Genomic DNA, 16,708 nt, shown 5'->3' with positions numbered 1-16,708 from the left:
TATCAGCTCTTCCAGGGAGACCAGCCTCCAGAAGGTACAGAGGGACCTGTGGTGGTGGATTCAAGTGGGGACGAGTTAATACTTTGTGAGGATGAGGATGTACACACTGAAGAGGGTGAGGAATCGGTGGATGAGGAGGATGAGGATGACATCTTGCCTCCGTAGAGCCAGTTTGTGCAGGGACACATTAATTGCCAGCTTGTTTTGTGGGGGCCCAAACGAACCAATCATTTCAGCCACAGTTGTGTGGCAGACCCTGGCGCTGAAATGATTGGTTTGTTAAAGTGTGCATGTCCTGTTTATACAACATAAGGGTGGGTGGGAGGGAGGGCCCAAGGACAATTCCATCTTGCACCTCTTTTTTTCTTTGCATTATGTACAGTTTGGGGCCTAGTTTTTCTAACTGCCATCCTGTCTGCCACTGCAGTGTCACTCCTAGATGGGTCACGTGTTTGTGCCGCCCACTCGTGTCGCTTAGCATAGTCATCCAGCTACCTCGGTGCAACCTTTTGGACATAAAAACACTATTGTGAGGTGTGAGGTGTTCAGAATAGACTGGAAATGAGTGGAAATTAAGGTTATTGAGGTTAATAATAGCATAGGAGCAGAAAAACCTACAAATTCTGTGATTTTAGCTGTTTTTATGCTTTTTTTCAAAAAAATACAGATCCAAAACACAAAACCCAGAACCCAAAACACGGAAGGGTGGTTTTGGCAAAACCAATCCAGATCCAAAACACGAAGAAAGATCCAGATCCAAAACCAAAACACAAAACACGAAAAGTGGCCGGTGCACACCCCTAGTATTTGCACAAAGAAAATGTCATTTACACCCAGCTTTACGTCAGCCAATAAATGACCATGCACATACCTGTTAAATGGCCATTAAATATCAGTGATGATTAAATACTAAATTGGGAAAATCTAAGCCCTGCCTTCGAGCCACCCAAAACTCTGCCCCCAAACACCCAAAACTCTGCTCTGGTTTTATCCAAACTCTGCCCGGATCATCACCAAAGCGCTAACTTTGGGACGAAACTCCACCAGTGTTTGTGCAAGCGCCATGCCCTTTCAGTTCAGTTCCCTGATTCAGGATTGCCACGTCGTGTTGAAATCGGGACAGTAGGGACGGGAGTTAAGGATAGATATTAATAAGCTTTTCTAATGGAAAGGTACAAATTTGTTATGGATGTATGTTTAATTTGTATGGTTCTTTAATAGCTACTGTATATTGGAATTTTTTGTGGGTATATGAATTGGATATTTAATTTTAGTTGCCCTATGACAAAATGTTAGTTATAATGTTACATGGGCCATTAAAAAAGAGTAATTACAAATTCTGAAGACATGAACAGTGCGGAAGTAATGGTGTATATATGGCATCATTATGCCCAGGTGCTTTTGATCTCTAAATGAATTACTTTGTACCTGTAGGGGTTCTCCTGGTTCTGTGTGGACAGGGGGCCTGATTCATTACGGATCGCAATATTGCATACGCACGCCGTTCAACTGCGATAGTATGCTAATTCATTGAGATCTCAATGCAAACTCAGCACTGCATAAGGACTCCCACATTATATTGCACACATCCGTAATACTTCTGTACAATGGAGTACCACTGCAGCCTCACGCACACTTGCACAACCTCTGACCTTTCACAGAAATTGCTAACAACCACGCACGCTATGAGACCTCAGACTGCATATGGCATCGCAGTGGCTAATTTATGCACGCCCCTGCAACGGTGTGCGAACGCACTGGCATGCCTATGTTTCCCCGACCCCCATCACCACCCACAAACAGCACTTCCTGTTGATCACTATGCGGGTGGTTTGCGTAGTCACCGCAATTGCAGTCCCCAGAACGCAACAATCGTCCGATTGCATACGTATTCGCAGTTGTGTACGGTAGTGAATCAGCCCCAGAGTCTAATATGAATTTACCAGTGACTTCAGACGAGAGGCTTACAGATAACAACACAGATCTTCAGAGAGACAATTGTCAAGAAGAAAACCTACATTATACTCTTATTCCAGTAATAATGACACGATCATGTATGTTTTATACAAACTGCTCCCTTATTGCCAAAGATCACGATGATCTTACAACCTGCCTAATGCCAGGGAGACATCACAGTAATAAGAATGATGTTATATGTCATTAAACAACACATTTTCTTAGTATACTTATAATCTGCTGTCTGCGGTGCAGGGGCCCAAGCTTTAAATCTCTCGTCCATCTTCCACCAGTTTATATAATGCACTGTGACTAGAGTTCGCCAAAAGTTTGCCACATAATAGACGAATCATGCCAGTCATGGAACGAAAAGAAGCCAATCAGAAAGCACAAACGTTACATGTCACGGTCTATGGCCTTGGGGCTTACAGTCCACCTGCCATACATTCTTCATGGATTGTTCTAACAGGAAACACCTCTGGGTGCGACTGGTGACTATTCTTCATTTCTAAACATACTAAGCAATATTTGTGAAGCACAAAGTGGGCAATGTACAGGGCGTAAGTGAGTGATTATACTGTACATATGTTTACCATCCCTTCACTGCAACGTTTCAATGTAGTGATAGAGCTCTAGCCCCAGCCATTACAGAATTTAAAGCCAAAATATAGCCAAATCACAGCTACCACAATTACTGGTAAACCCCAATCTTTGTAACTCAGACTGCCCTCTACTTATGCTGCACACATGCAACTCCCTGTATTAACTGGTGGTGCACATAACTACATTTAATTGTACTACACTTGCGGCTGCCTCTGTTGCACCAAACTGATATTTATTAGGGTGCAACCTTTCAATAGCAATGTATCCTATTAATTCCCTGGAAGCCTGTTCCTATAAGTTCAATATGTTTGGCCTCCATCACTCCAAAGCCCATTTATTGCTAAAGTCAAATGCTCTCGCCTGAAACAACAACCAACACTGTAAAGGATTAATGACATCTTTATCAATCTTACACTGGTGCTTGTACTACGTACAGCTTACACTTATGCTCAGTTGCCCATAAATGGCCTTCTCATCTTTGGGTGCCACCTCCGCTGGAGGGCTAAGCTATGGGTCTCCTATGTTTTTAAGCAAACTATTGCCAGTCTTTTCCATCTGCTAAGAATCATCCCCAGGTTTATTACAGATTTTTATAGATCTGCTTGTGATTAGTGAACACTCAAACTAAGTGCAGGTTTCCCTCCTGCAGGGAGTTACATGCTCCAGAAGGGCCTGTACCTCATTACAACTGTGACATTCCACCCATTCCACCAAATTACTGTCCACTGGGTGAGCAAGTGAGCACATGGAAACTCACAGTCGCTCAGCGTGTGGTTTCCATGTGCAAACTCCCCTCCCTACATGTTACATTATACATCTGACTGGTTTATAAAGGGAGGAACTTGCGGCGAGAATGATGTGGGCCAGAGGGGGGGACATCACTGGCAACCATCCAATCATAGTGTCAGAGCGGCTGAGCAGTACCTTCTATCCAGCCATGAGCTCATACTGCTGTTACTCTGCATGAACACTGTGTGTGTTATACTTAGCTAACAAGGGGTTACATGGAGGTCTTCTTTTACGCATACAACGGTACAAATTTACAGTACAAACTCTGCAGTTAATAAAGTTAATAAAATCCACAGGGATGTCCTGTTCAGAGGAAACATAAACTTGAGCATAAGGGAAGATGCACTAATCATGGGAACTGGAAGGTGGAATGCTCCACTGGTGGAGGTGGCTGGTGACATGGTATAGCAATGCAAGAGTGGCCAGTTCCTTTCTATAGAAGAGATACTGAATATGAGTTCCCTTTCACTAGAGATTTTCCTCCAAGTCTCTCTTCAAGTCCAATCTATTTTTAAAGTCAAATACAGTAGCCCAAACTGGAAACGGACGCAGGAGCGGGGCTAACGGGAAGTATTTTGTTTTTTCTTGTGTTAGGGGCACTACTAATACTACATGGGGCACTACTAATGGAGGAATTACCACTGGGGGCACTACTGCAGGGGGCATTACCACTGGGGACATTATCACTGGGGACATTATCATTAGGGGCACTACTACAGGGGACACTGCTACATGGGGCATTACCACTGAGGGCATTACTTCTAGGGGCATTACTACTAGGGGCACTACTAATGGGAGCATTACCACTGGCGGCACTACTAATGGGGGCACTGCATAAGGGGCAACACTCCTGGGGGCACTGCATAAGGGGCAATACTTCTGGGGGCACTGCATAAGGGGCACCATTACTGTAGGCTCTGCATAAGGGCACTACCACTATGGGCACTGCATAAGGGGCACTACCACTACAGTGGGCCTTGCATAAGGGGCACTACTGCTGTGGGCATTATGTGTAATGGGCACTACTGCTGTGATTCAGAGATGGACGGAATTGCACAGCTGCACACAAGCGGTTGTGCAATTCCGTCCATTTAAAATGCAAATGCAGAAGGAGGTGTCAGACACCTCCTTGCTGCATCTGCATGATCCCAGCGTTGTGACCGAGGTCGCAGCCTGGGATCACCATCGAAACAATTGCGAACATCAGTCACGATTGTTCTCCATTCAGCCAGGCTGCGGTAGCTGAAGCTTACCGCAGCCTGACCAGGTCCTGGCAGTTTGCGAGGCTTGGAAGTCTGCGTGCACCTACGCAGACCCTGGCCTCGTTTCTCCCGGAAAATGGGGAGTTTCACGCCGCTTTTTCCGGGAACTCCGCCTCCTAAACGCCGCAGCCTGTCAATCAGGCTGCGGCTGTGAGGCTCTGCAAGCGAATTCGCAGACGGAGACCTGCACATGCGTGGTACGCCTCCTGTGCATGTGCCGTCCTCCCGCCATCGGAGATGTGCCCTAACCATCGGGTTAGCGTACATCTCTGAATCAAGCCCTATGTGCAGTGTGATGTGAATAAGATTGTGCTACTGTGTGGCGTAATTTGACTTGCGTATACTATTGTGTGACCACGCCCCTTTCTTTTTGAGTTCACACCTTTTTTGAGACCACACCCCCTTTTGCAGTGCTCGCAGTCCCTTTATTAAATAAGCGGCAGATGGGGGGTGAGTTCCACCACTTCTCTAGGACCACTGGTAGAGCAAAGATGACACCCACAAAATTGTTGAAAGTAAAAACTGTGCATTTTAGGAAAGGGAAATTTTCAGTCGCCTTTACAACCTAGAGTCGGTACACTGCAAGCAATGAATGTGTCACTAGTTCCTAGTGAATTGATCGGCTGTGTCCTCATATTGGCTGCCTCCACTATAAGGTGGTAATTGGCACACTTAACATGTCAAGGGATATGTACTGGTCCACACAAACAGCTTCAAGGAGACCTGGGGGTATAGGGCCTGATTCAGTAAGGATCGCAATTGCAAAGCTGCACGCAGGCTATAAATATGATGTATGCACTGATGCTATAGATATATGATGTATGCACACAGGCTATTAATATGATGTATGCACTCCGGCTATAGATATATGATGTATGCACTCAGGCTATAGATAAGATATATGATGTATGCACTCAGGCTATAGATATATGATGTATGCACGCAGGCTATAGATATATGATGTATGCACACAGGCTATAAATATGATGTATGCACTCAGGCTATAGATATATGATGTATGCACACAGGCTATAAATATGATGTATGCATGCAGGCAGCTTTGCAATTGCGATCCTTGCAGATATGGTAATGCGTGACGCCTCCTACTACATTACGTATCCGAGCTGCGTTGTTCAAAGCAGCATCGGATACTCTGCGGGAACATCGGCCGGCTAAGGTGGCCCATGGAGTTACACTAGCCGGCCGTCGCAGATGAGAGGAACAGGCCAGGAAAGCTCTGTCAGCCGACGGAGATCCTGGTCTCTTCCCTCCCCCCCCCCAACAGCGGCGATACGCCTCCGTTTCGGGTAATGGAGGCCATTGTCGCCCCCTCCCCGCCCACAAATGGCAGCAGACTGTCAATCTCTGTGGGATTGCAGACCCGTTCTGCACATGTGCCATCACTCTTATGGATATCATATTTATAAAATACGCTTTGAGACCTGGTAGGGGTTCCGTCACCTGAAGATCATCAGAGCTGGAAACAGTATACGATTGCCAAGTGGAAGTGCTTGAAGATTTATTATCTTTTTTTTTTTTTTCTACTTGACCTCTAACTTTGAGCTGTTTAACCTCTATAAATATAACAGCAAACATCTTCAGGCGTTAGACTTGTTAAACCTCCCCTCTACCCCCATCCTCCCTCCTGCACGATCCTATTGTCAAAGTATTCTGTGGATCAGACAAATAAGTGACTGAGGATATTTTCTTCAATGAACTTTACTAGAGCATGATTTACAAGCCCCAGGTAGCAGTTCAACATTGACTTGGAAGTAATAAGATCCCCCACAGGAATTTTACAATTCTATTTGTGATCATAGATAAGGCCTAGACGACTTCATTGAAAATATAAAAGTAGACATGTGTCACTATAATTATCTGTGGTGACCGGAATCGATATGAATTACCGCCGGACGCAGTTCAAATCCCGATAGCGCCTGGCCGACATGGCTGAAAATACTGATCGTCCCAAAGGTAAGTATTAACTTACCTAACCTCCCCCCCTAACCCTCCTTAGGGGTGCCTAACCCTAATCTTCCCCCCAGTGCCTAACCCTAATCCCCCCTCTAAGTACCTAAACCTAACCCCCCCTTCCCTGCCACCTAAACCTGTGTCCTAGCCTAACCCTAACCTCCCGGAGGGGTGCCTAACCCTAAGTCCCCCCCGGGAACCCTAAACCTAACCCTCCAACCCCCCCCCCCCAGCGCCTTCGATCGGGATGCCGGGCACCAGTCTCCCTTCATCAGTAAAATGACAGGCGTCTAGATTTAGATGCGGCTTCCCGACTGCATACCGTGGTGACCATATGTCCCTATTACCAAAAGTTCTGCTAAAATTTACTATTTTAGATAAGTAATTATCTAAAACAGTTATCGCAATGCCAGGAACTGGCAAACTGGTCTGTTTTATACACGAGCCATCAGATTGGATGTCTTGGTATCCAATAACCACCAGACTGGAGGTCTGATTTAAACACTATCCACCAAATTAGAGGTTTCACTAGACACTAGATCGGAGGTCTTGATGTACACTAGCCAGCAGGATGAAGGTTCTGATGTACACTAGCCAGCCCATAGGTGGTCCTGAAATATACTAGCTAAACAGATTGGAGGTCCTGTCATACACTAACCATCATATTGGAGGTCCTGTTATACACTAAACATCTAATTGAAGGTCCTGTCATATACTAACCATCAAATTGGAGGTCCTGTTATACACTCACCTTTAGATTGGAGGTCCTGTCATCAGGGCCGTAACTAGGGTGGTGCGACCTGTGCCATGGCACAGGGCACCGCAGGACAGGGGGCGCTGCTCAGGCCTGTCAATTTTTCTGTTTATTAAAATTCTCACTTGTAGCTTCCTTTTCTTTTATCCCTAGCACCTCCTGGCCTCCCCTATCTCTTCCCTGGCCCTTCCCATTTTTCAGGTGAACTATTTTATGTCCCTATTTGAAAAATGGGGTGGCGCCAATGCTCTTTCTGCCACTGGGGAACGGCTCTGCCTGTCATACACTAACAATCAGATTGGAGGAAGTCTTGTTATACACCAACCGTCTAATTGGAGGTCCTTTCATACACTAATCATCAGATTGGAGGTCCTATCATACACTAATCATCAAGTTGGAGGTCCTGTCATACACTTACCTTTAGATTGAAGGTCCTGTCATACACTAACCATCTAATTGGAGGTCCTGTCTTACACTAACCATCTAATTGGAGGTCCTGTCATACACTAACCATCATATTGGAGGTCCTGTCATACACTAACCATTAGATCGGAAGCCAGCTTCAAACACTAGTATAGAATGAGGGTTGGAAAGGAAAGAGGCCTTGATAAATCGGTTCTGGGGGCCCCACGATTATGAGAGACACCCTGTCTGCAGGTGATGAGAAGCTTGCTTCTTCTGAAGAGACAAGTTGGGCAGACCAGGGTCCGTCATGCTGGGAAGGATATGAGCATCTGCACAAAATCACTTGTTATGTGGGAGAGCCAGAGAATACGCGTATATGACCCTTAATGAAAGTATAAGTATGATCATCATACTTATTCTTTCATTAAGGGTCATTTATCATACTATGATGGGTTATTAGTTCTGATTTATATATGTAAGCAATATTATAAAATAACCCTTATGTGATACTGGAGATTTAATAAATCCAAATACGTTCAAATCCTGTTAATAGTATTTTGATTATAAGTTCTAGACGTCTGGTTCTACATTTTCACATTCTCAGTCCAGGAGTGTGCTATATATTTTTTTTTCTCAAAATATAGCATATTATGTACCATGGAAAACATTTTTTGTGCAATATCTTTTTTGAACATCTCCATAAGGTGATTTTGAAGGCTAATGTAGGGTGCACACTTAAGTGACCCAGCGGCAAGTCGACCATCCCAGCATACACACTTACCAATCTGGCCAGACATCACAACTGGATGGGCATTTAAATTTGTTGTGATGTCAGTGTCGGCAGTTCCTGCAGTCAGTGTACTGGGCAGTCGGTGGGTCGCCCATACACATTGGCAGATAGGCACAATATATCTGCAAGTTATATTGCATTGGCCCAGGGGCGTATTTATAATGGGTGCAGGGTGTTAGCGGTGTACAAGGGCCTCTGGGTCCAGAGGGGGCTCGCACCACACACCTTGCACACATATTACACTTACCTCTCCACAGAGTCCCACGTCGGCGCTGGTGTCAGTACTGTCAAATGTTTGGAAAATGGCCGCCGCGGCCATTTCCCCGTTGTGTTGCGCATGCGCAGTATAGGGAAAATGGCCACCACGGCCATTTTCCCAGTGACCTGCGCATACACTCTAGTGCCCAGAGTCTATCAGTGCGGCGCTGGCCGCGCTGCACTCAGTGCCCTGCCGCCTGCCGGACTGAGAGGAGGGGGTCTGTGACGGAGACTGCACACGGGCTCCCTCCTCTCTAGGGGCCTGATTCAGAGACAGACGCTAATTTGATCGCAAATGCGTTTCCGTACGCAATGCAGTTGCAAAAATATGCAAAGATCACCCGAGCATAAAGACACCTACTACTGCCTTCTCACCTGCGTGCGACTACGCATATCTACATAAACATCGGTACCATCGAAGTTCATCGGTGGCCATTTTACCCTTGCGGCAGGGCCAGGGAGCTCTTCTGCTGCGTATGCAATTGTAGTGGCTAATTTATGCACGCCGACGTAACGGCGTTCAAACGGCAAGGCACGCCTGCGTTTCGCTAGCCACCCGCTGTCAACACCCCCAAACGGTCACTTCCTGTCAATCAATCTGCAATGGGTCTGCATGAACGAACGGTGAGCGCACTGCTGCCTTCGCGCACGCTCACTGCATATGCATGTGCAAAGGCAAACAATCGCTCGATCTGCGTGCAATTTGCAGTTGCGTTCATCTCTGAATCAGGCCCTGGAAACGCTCCTGCATTGGCTGTGCAGCACGGCCGACATGATATACCTATATCTGTGTACAGTGGCGTACCTTGTATTGCATAGTGTGTACCCAGCATAAGATTTGTTAACCTCAGACTGTGGGTCTGATTCATTAAGGATCGCTATTACTAAAGCGTACGCAGACGGACAATTGTTGTGTACTGCGTATGCATTGCGGTGCGCATGTGCAAAGGCACCACTGCAATCGCACTGCATTCACACAGACCACGGACAGCCATCGCCAAGTGATTGACAGGCAGTGAGTAATTGGGGGTGATGACGGGGGAGTGGTCATTGAAACGCAGACGTGTCTGTCCGTTTGAACGCCGTTGTATGGGCGTGCATAAATTAGCCATTACGATTGTATACGCAGCTTGAGTACTCACTGCGTGGAACGAGGTTAGCAATTTCCAAGTAAGGTCAGAGCTGCTGTAATTCTGCGTGAGGGGCCGATGGTACTCGATGTTACTCGATGTTTATGGAGGTTTGCAAGGTATTATGGATGTGAGATAGTGGTAGTGGGAGGCAGTGGGTGTCTCTATGCTGGCAGTGCGAAGGCATTGTGATTGCAATCATTAGCATATGTTTGCAGCAGAGCTGCGTGCGATTATGAAGCTGCGATCGCAATAGCGATCCTTAATGAATGAGGCCCTGTGTTTATTGTGGGTGTCTCATGAAATTAGATTTAGTAATTTTAATGTGAGCTTGTCCCGTCTGCAATGAGACCACTCTGCCTTTCAGCGAGTGTTGTTTGTTATTTTCACAAGTGTCCCAATACTACTAGCCCTGTGCAATCGTTCAGTAAGAACATCCTGTGTGATCTCATATGACGATCCTACAATAATGAGACCATATTATTTCCAGAGTCTCAGTAACAAATTAGATTATTTCTGCATGTAGCTGGCCTGCCCCGTCTTAGGGGAATATTCATGTAGTGCAATACAACGTGGGTAATCTGTCAGGAAAACCTCACTCATTTTTGCTAGCACCCTATAATGATGTGAGCAAAGACGCATGAGTCCCCCGACTAATTACCTGTAATGTGTGCTTCATTGAATCTCCCCCTTTAATGAATAGTCTTTGTCCTGCACAGCTGGGGAATAACTAGTATTGTCCATAGCAAAAGTGAAGTGAGGCATTTAATGTGCTTTTTGCAAGAAACCCACAAATACCGGATAGCCTTATTTTTACACTGCAATATAAAGTTCAGCAAGGACACACCCCTCCCAAAGCTAAATCTCTCTGCACATTAATCTGCCCCACCTGCACTGCAACATGGTATGGCCCATGTGCAAATTTCCTCTTTTTTTGTTCGCTTTGCTCTAATCTCTAAATCAGGCCCATCATGTTTATAATTATATAGTACTTACAGCATACAGGACCTCCCAACTGTCCTGATTCAGACGGGAAGTCCTGCTTTTTGGACTCTTTCCCAGGGGGTTTAGGTTTGGGAAAGCCGCTCTCCAACTTGATGCTCTGCATAGCAGAGCAGTTGTGAATGGATGCCACACGCATCTACACACTGTAGATTGGTTGCAGCCCAACAGAACAGGAAGATCTAGGCATGCCCCAAACGCCATGAGCAAAGGTAATGTGCCACCACGATCCCTATGTGAAGTGCAAAGAGGGCGTAATGTGCAGTCACGCCCCCTTTTTGTGTGCACAAAGACGCACGCAGTAAGTCCCTGATTCATAGAGGTACGCTAACCCGACATGCTGCAGCGCTTTTGGTGGCGGAGTGGGGACATGGCTGACCGCCGTTTGGGAGGGACGAGGCCAGGGTCTGCGATGGTGGATGGAGATTTCTTGGCCAGGACCCACAGACTGCGGTAAACTTCAGCTGCCTACCGCAGCCCTTAGTCCCAATTCCCCCCTGACAAATTGAAGCACATATTTTACCCTGTAGTCACATGGACTAGTATGGCTATAGTTACGCCCACTGTTATCACTTCCAGTGAGAATGACAAGTATTTGAGATTGTGTGGAGTGTACGAGTAGATTTTCTTACTGTACCAAGAGAATGTCCAGTGTGGAATGAGGATGTCCAAGCTGCCAGTGACAGCAGAGCGTTCGTACTAGCAATCCGTGTTTGATCAGAGACATCCCGCCTGTCATTACAACACATTCTGACTGTGTTTGTTCTGTGCAACAACTAGTGTCGTTATGATGCAACAACAGGGATTGAACTCCAAACCTAGGGCCTGATTCAGAGCCGCTCGCTCACGCTATGCGTTCGCAAGCGGACCGATGTTCTGCGTACGCGCATGCGCACGCTTCGTTCTGCGCGTGCGCGAACTACACACTGCGTTCACAACCCTCTCGCTCACCCAGCAAAGGCAGCCCAGGGTAATGAGTGATAGGAGAGGCCGTTTGTGGGTGGTTACAGGAGCAGGACACTAATAACGGGGTTTGGAGATGCGAACGCAGGCGTGCCTGGGTGTTTCAACGCCATTTTAGAGGCGTGCATAATTAACAGGCAGCGACATAGTACACGTCACTTGTCATTTTTTTACACTGATTTCCTCGCAGTGCTTGTGGTAGGGTAAAGCTACCTCAAGCACTGCGTTCACATCCGATGGTGCTCGATGTACCAATGTTTTAATACACTTCCTGGAGATGGCGTGTTGCTGGTGGGCGGCTCTGCCTGTGCGATTGGGCGTACGCATACACAAAGTGGCTGCTCGCTAAGACATGGTGGGCGTGCTTATGCCTTGGCAAGCGATCACTTCCCGTGGCGTCACTTTGAAAAATTTCGCATCTAGCGAGCGTACGCAGATAGCGACCGGGTCTGAATCAGGCCCCTAGTCTTGAACCCGGAGTCTACAATGATTTTGCAACAATCTGAAATGCTGTTTTCTTTCATTTGTTTTTTGTATGGACCGCACCAAGCTACCAGGCCCTTCATGTTGGAAGTGTGCACACTTTGAAGATCAATGTTTAGTGCCTCTTTAGTACCTTCAATGAACACTTGGGGCCTGATACAGAGATTTGGAAGTGAATTGGGCATACATCGCTCAAAGGCAACGCACACGGATATAATCTGTATATTTGCCCATACGCAGAGTTCTACGCCTTATCCAGTCATCATCACCATCCGTGCGATTTGCACCTACCCTATACTAGGCACAAAAGCTACGCCTGCAATCTAGAATACGTCCATCTCTACACAGCCCGAGGTTGCATGAACACCATGTTACAAGTTACAACCTACTTTGGTTGCAAGCGTAGATGTGATTGCTTGTGGCTCTGCATCGTCCTTATTTGCCATTTTTGGAGCATGCACAGTGTGAATGTACACAAGATACGCTCTGCAAACAGGCATACGTACAGCTCTGCCTCAGGGTCTGATTCAGAGCCGGACGCTATTTGCGCTCGCTCATTCAGAAAAAAGGGGCTGGCTATTCAAATGAACCGTTCGTTCTTTGCGGTCTGTTCACGCCTCTAGGTCTGAACGAGCGAACAAAACATGCGGTCATTTTTTTGAAAAATACACCCCCTGGCCGCTCACATCCTACGTCATGTCCGCTATTTATTAGATTAATCGAGTACATCGACCAGCGTATGAACTGCTCGCTATTCTTGTGGTTAGTTTTTCCTACCGCAATCTTGCGAGCAGTTCTGACTATAAAATAACCAAGTGACGTGGTCAATGACGCTGCTGTATTAATTATGCACACCCTTAAAACGCCCGTTTTGACCTTTAAGCACGCCTGCGTTCTGATCTCCACTCCCCGTTTTCAAGCACCTTCCCCTGTTACCACCCACATACGCCTTCTCCTGTCACTCAAAATAGCAGGCATTCGCTATTTAGCGAACAAACGATTTTCGGCCGCACTGACTGGTTCGCGCATGCGTATTACGAATTTACGATCCGTACGCATGCTCTGAATCAGGCCCTCAGTCCCTTCATGCCCGCTATCAGGATATACCTCATTAAACTGCACATTTGTGTACGCATTCATCTAGGGTCACTATGCAAAAGTGTAAATCCCACATCAATGCCCGATGAGCTATGGCTTTACATGCGCACGCAGGTGTGTAGAATTTTATTACATTGAGTGCGGCTGGAAATGATTCTCTCTGTCTAAGTGCAACTTTGAGGTGCAATGCGGGTCTCATTAATTGTATAGGATAAAAGAAAATCTGTGCCAAGTCTGAGCTGTTGCAAAACTCCTTTATGGAACTTTAAATGGTAACACCCCTTTAGCATAGCAAGGTACGCCACTGGCAATCTACCCTCTCCTCCCCGTTATATCATTCTAATCTTTTCACCCTGAGATCTCATTTCTGCAGTAATCCACAAAACATGGCACGCTGCTACACCCACTATGTGCTCTGCTAGGAACACCTTCACTGCGCCCAACTGCTCCCCTGAGCAAACTGCATAGTGTACCGTTAGCCAATGCAGCCCGGGATAAATCTAGGCACAGTTGCGCACTTTAAAGTTGCTTCTGCGCTGTGAAGCAGCCATTTTGCACTTTGCAAATTGCTACGTGTTATGCCTTAACTTTTCCTTGTTGCGTTATCTTCAGATTTTGGGCCTGATTCAGCAAGGATCGCTAATGTGATCGCGGTTGCAATCGCGTACGCAAGTCTGCTGCGAGAGTATGCTAATGTCTGCAATTGCAAAGCTCTCGCACGGACAACATGCAGACGCCCACTTCCCCTCTCGCACATCCATAATACCTTACAATTCAGCCAAATCATTGGTAACATCAAGTTCCATCGGAGCCACTCGCACAATTAAGGCAGGTCAGACCTCACTTATAAATTGCTAACTTTCCTGTATGCAGTGAACACTCAAGCTACGTATGCCGTCTTAGTGGCTAATTTATGCACGCCCCTGTAACGGCGTTCAAACGCACTGGCATGCCTGTGTTCGGCCGACCACACCCCGCCACCCACAAACGGCACTTCCTGTCAATCACTTTACAATGAATCTGCGTGATTTCTGCAATCGCTTTCCCGTGCGCAGTGAGCCGCTAGCGCGCAGAAAGCAATCATCAGCCGTTTGCGTATGTATTAGCATCTGCTATCCTTGCTGAATCAGGCCCTTTGTGTGTAGCATAAATTAGATGGTAAACTCTGTGGTTTCTGGAGCGTATTACGTACCAGAGTATTAAATGTCAGTGTTATTTAAGTATACAGGCATTATTTATCAATATCTCAGTTATACAGTTGCCATTGGAATCTTGTTACATACAAACCAAGGAGTTGCTCTGTTATAACCGATAGCAATGTATGACAAAGCACAATGTGTATGTTCTATGTACAAAACTTTCATGCAGTGAGAGAGAATAATGTCATACTCACAGGCTCGGAATCCGTGCTCCCCGTTGTTCCTGGAGACTTCATCGCTGTAGACGGTGGTCATGTTGCCTTTCTCACACTTATTAGTGCACCGGTCCCCCAAACACTGAACACGGCAAATCATCGGTGTGAACATCACTCTCACCTTCTCCACCTGTCCAGATGCTGGTATCCACCCCAAGCAGCAAAGAGACACAGAAAGAAGGATTAATTTCCCTTCCATTTTCAACTCTCACTCCCAGAGGCCCCGATGGATTGCAAGCTCTTGGGGGCCCCAGGGAGTGGGTTCAGTTCAGTTTTGTTCTTGGGGCTGTGTGGGTTTTTGCAGAGATTGTCTTCTTCCTGAACTCCTCCTGCCTCTCACGTAGATCGAGAAGGGAGGGAGAAATGGGGGAGATTTGTGGGAACTGGTTATTTGTTCCTTTGGGGTCTGGTGTTTTTAGAACCCCTCACACAAGAGACTGCAGAGTTGGACTGAGTGACACTCTCACTTTATTAAAGCAAAGAAAGTAAAAAAAAAAAAAAAAGAAAGAAGAGAGTGAGCGAGGGAGGACGGATGAGGGAGTGACAGAAAGCGAGAACGGTTACACAGCATGCTGGCTACAATATGAAATGTGGATCAACTAATTAAAAACAGTCACTGGGCAGTGATCCAACAACAATGTTTACAAGGGTATCCTGTCAGCCATTAGTAGGGCTTATTTTAACCCCATTCACTCCCTGCTCCAAACACTTTTATACAGGCTGGGTGCAAATAACAACCAGGGCAACTAGACATTAGCCTAAGAGGCCAAAGGTCATCTCCAGACAGACTGCACAGATCTAACACCAGCATGCTTTCTGCACCTGCCTCTGGGGATAGAAACATAATAGATAGTGATGTTACATCGGGATGGAATGGTGTGCTGGTTCTGCAGAGAGGGTCCAGGAATGTATACAGAGGGTTCCAATGGACTGGCATCTGAGCACCGATCCCTACTGACTATTGTGCGTGTCCTGTGGAAGTCTGAGCTCTGGGTCATATGCATGAGGTTCATGTTGGCTGTAATAGAGGGGCTGTCAGACGTTACATACAGTAGATTATTAAGTTGTATAGTACAGTTATTCCTCTCTATAACATCAGCTCACAACAGGCCTGAACTGCTACTATAGTAAGGTGGTGACTTAATTAGAATTAATTTTAATTCACTTCTGCACTTGGTAATAAGGGCTCCATCTATTCCCAACCCCGGGCTCCGTCTATATCCCCGGGCTCCGTCTATATCCAACCCCGGGAATAGACGGAGCCCTATACATTTCTCATGTACAGCATACGAGTCACTCTGTATTCATTTTTCTTGAGTCGTTAGTGCTATAGATAAAATGCATATATATCAATTAAGCCAGTTGTCCCACAATTCTTTTTTGTTTAGTGTTTTAATTAGTCAACTCCTATTCTTGTCCCTGCACCTTTCCTGGCATCCTCACTGCAATACATTGGTTGTCCCTATATGTGGTCCCATTCCCTTCCCTCTGCTATAAGTGGGATGTCCCTACACTTATCCCCTCTGCAGACAATAGTTTGTCCCTATACATCTCCTGTGTCCCCTCTGCAGTCAGTAGTTTGTCTCTCCAGTTAATACGTCCATGCATCTATCCTGGTATCCCCTCTGCATTCATTGGCTTTACCCTATTCTTTCATTGAGTCTGTTCTGCAGAGAATGTACTCTGGGCCTAATTCAGGTCGATGTTGGCCAAGTGTGCATGCGCACGACGGAGCCGTCTCCGTTGTGCGCATGCGCGAGACCCGAATAACGACGGCCAAGCCGTCGTTATGGGTCTTGCACCAAAGGGGGCGTGCTGTCGATGGTGAGT

At 46.4% G+C, this 16,708-nt stretch overlaps 1 protein-coding gene across 1 annotated transcript in view; it reads right to left on the bottom strand.

Annotated features, from left to right (window-relative positions):
• Nucleotides 1-16,708, bottom strand: part of LTBP4 (latent transforming growth factor beta binding protein 4) — a 209,793-nt gene that overhangs the window by 102,891 nt on the left and 90,194 nt on the right. Inside the window, exon 5 of the mRNA XM_088450149.1 lies at nucleotides 14,858-15,019. Coding sequence (XP_088306275.1) covers nucleotides 14,858-15,019 — 162 coding nt within the window. The remainder of the gene's footprint in view (nucleotides 1-14,857; nucleotides 15,020-16,708) is intronic.

Source organism: Taudactylus pleione, unplaced genomic scaffold, assembly GCF_031769625.1.
Source record: "Taudactylus pleione unplaced genomic scaffold, aTauple2 ptg000507l, whole genome shotgun sequence".
In the NCBI taxonomy this organism is placed as follows: Eukaryota; Metazoa; Chordata; class Amphibia; order Anura; family Myobatrachidae; genus Taudactylus; species Taudactylus pleione.
The sequence above is the reverse complement of the archived record's forward strand: the minus strand, read 5'-3'. Positions and strand labels throughout refer to the sequence as shown.